Genomic DNA, 2,500 nt, shown 5'->3' with positions numbered 1-2,500 from the left:
AGGAAATGATGCCACATGATTCCGCATAATCGCTTCCGCATCACACCAACACAACATGACACCTCAACCTCACGCACACTAAAAGTTAAAAACATGTCCATCTTTCTTCTAAAACTCACACAAAAATGTGAAATGTGAAAATACTATGCCTAACATACTAGGCCCTAATTTAAGAAAAGGTCAAAGTGCAATTGAATGACAAGGAAAAATCTATTTACTAATTTAATACGATGAGCAAGAGCCTCAAACTTAAAATTGTGAACAAATCATGAGAACACGTAAAAACCCCCAGTAAAAATAGTGAAAAATATACTGCCAACAGGCACTCATATATCATCCTGGCTTGGAAGACAAGACCAGATTCCTCCCATAATATGTTTGCCAAGGTTACCTAACCGTTGCTCGGGGATACGGAGAAGGGTCAAGTGCCTCTCGCTTATCACTCACCAGGTTCCCCTTTGACCCCTGGACTCCATCTATGCCGACGATACCCTGAGGAGAAACGAGAAGTCAACGTTCTGTCACCATAGGAACAAATCATGCTAAGTGTCAGCGCTAACCGCTAATGTTTGTGTAAGAAACGTTGGGGCATGTGCTTGTGTAGAGGACTGGAAACAGTGGAAGTATTTTGTAGAAAGCCCTGTAAACCTCACTCTGTAACTCCTTAAAGGTAGAGTATGCAGTTTGTACCATTCGTTGAGGTACATTCTTGTGGATAAGTAGTTTTTTTTAATCCTCCAAGGAGAGCCACAAGTGCACAGTTAAATGACTTCAACCCTAAACAATTTATAACTACCATAACTACCGGAATACTTCTTGTCAAATATATCTATCGTGAAACTTTTCATGACATTCATATTGTCATTAATGCTAAGAGGCAAAGTTAGTATGTATACAGTGTATGATCTAATGAGAGTGATTATGGGAGTGGAGGTTGTTGGAACTCACAGCTTGTCCTAGAAGTATTTATTCATATTATGTTAATTATTTTTTTTTTTATATTATTGTTTATTTTATATTATATGGGGCTCACAGCTTGTCCTGGAGGTCCTGCATTCCCTCTGGGTCCAGGCATACCACGAGGACCCTGTTGGAAACACAATGAAACACCACGTCAGTTTGTCTGCAGACAAAATTAGGCATGTCCAGCCAAACAATATGCCAACTAATAAATTAATCAATTCTAATGTGTGTGTGTGTGTGTGTGTGTGCTGTGTGCTGTATGCTGTGCTGTGTGCTGTGTGTGTGTGTGTGTGTTTAGTGTGTGTGTGTAGTGTGTGTGTGTGTGTGTGTGTGTGTGTGTGTGTGTGTGTGTGTGTGTGTGTGTGTGTGTGTGTGTGTGTGTGTGTGTGTAGTGTGTGTGTGTGTGTGCTCATGTGTGTGTGCACTCCACTCACAATATCACCTGGCTGTCCTCTCGGTCCGGGCTGGCCATCCGACCCCTGTTAGGCAGAAGACACACAGCAACAGATCTTCAACTGCTGCTGACACTGACCAGCTGACAAGATCACACCGTCGCCTAGCAGCAACATCTGTTGCCCAGGCTACGCCTCCAAAACATCCTTCACCAGTCTCCATTATTCATGCTTCACCTTTGCCTAAGAACTCTTTAGTATGCAATGCATGCCTTCCTCAGCTGAAGCATGTACCTACATACATACTACATTGTAGTGTAATAAAGCAGTACTAGAATATGGTATGCTATGATTAGTCACTATAGGGCATGGTATAATAATTACTGCGATAGGTGACATTATAGATATTAATTTCACAGCAGACACTACACTGTTCTTTGGACCATCGAAATGTGTGATTTAATAGTACATACTCTAATAAGTGCATATTATACCGCGATTGGTGACATTACATACAGTCACACACACTCACACTCTTATGCCTCATGCACACACACACACATGCACACACACACACACACACACACACACACACACACACACACACACACACACACACACACACACACACACACCTTACCTTCTCACCAGGCAGTCCTAGTGGCCCCACTGCACCTTTCTTCCCAGTTTCACCCTGAGGAGTCAATCACGCGCACACACAGGAACAGGCCACACACACACACACACACACACACACACACACACACACACACACACACACACACAGACACAGACACACACACAGCCACACACAGGAACAGGCCACACACACACACACACACACACACATACACACACACACACAGACACAGACACACACACAGACACACACAGGAACAGGCCACACACACACACACACACACACACACACACAGACACACACACAGGAACAGGCCACACACACACACACACACACACACACACACACACACATACACACTCACACACATGGACACACACACAGACACACACACACACACACACGCACACACACACATAAAGTCAATGACAATTATTGCTAATCTGTGACATCAAATATACTATACTTAGATACCACACATGTTCTTCCACACATGGTCTGTATC

At 43.3% G+C, this 2,500-nt stretch overlaps 1 protein-coding gene across 1 annotated transcript in view; it reads right to left on the bottom strand.

Annotated features, from left to right (window-relative positions):
* Positions 1-2,500, bottom strand: part of col5a3b (collagen, type V, alpha 3b) — a 74,726-nt gene that overhangs the window by 31,370 nt on the left and 40,856 nt on the right. Inside the window, exons 18-21 of the mRNA XM_048248976.1 lie at positions 1,996-2,049; positions 1,398-1,442; positions 1,034-1,087; positions 448-492 (exon numbers count right to left, since the gene is read on the bottom strand). Of these exons, the coding sequence (XP_048104933.1) occupies positions 448-492; positions 1,034-1,087; positions 1,398-1,442; positions 1,996-2,049 (198 nt within the window). The remainder of the gene's footprint in view (positions 1-447; positions 493-1,033; positions 1,088-1,397; positions 1,443-1,995; positions 2,050-2,500) is intronic.

Source organism: Alosa alosa, chromosome 7 (genome assembly GCF_017589495.1).
Source record: "Alosa alosa isolate M-15738 ecotype Scorff River chromosome 7, AALO_Geno_1.1, whole genome shotgun sequence".
Taxonomy (NCBI): Eukaryota; Metazoa; Chordata; class Actinopteri; order Clupeiformes; family Clupeidae; genus Alosa; species Alosa alosa.
Note: the sequence above shows the minus strand (reverse complement) of the source record. Positions and strands in the feature narration are given on the sequence as shown.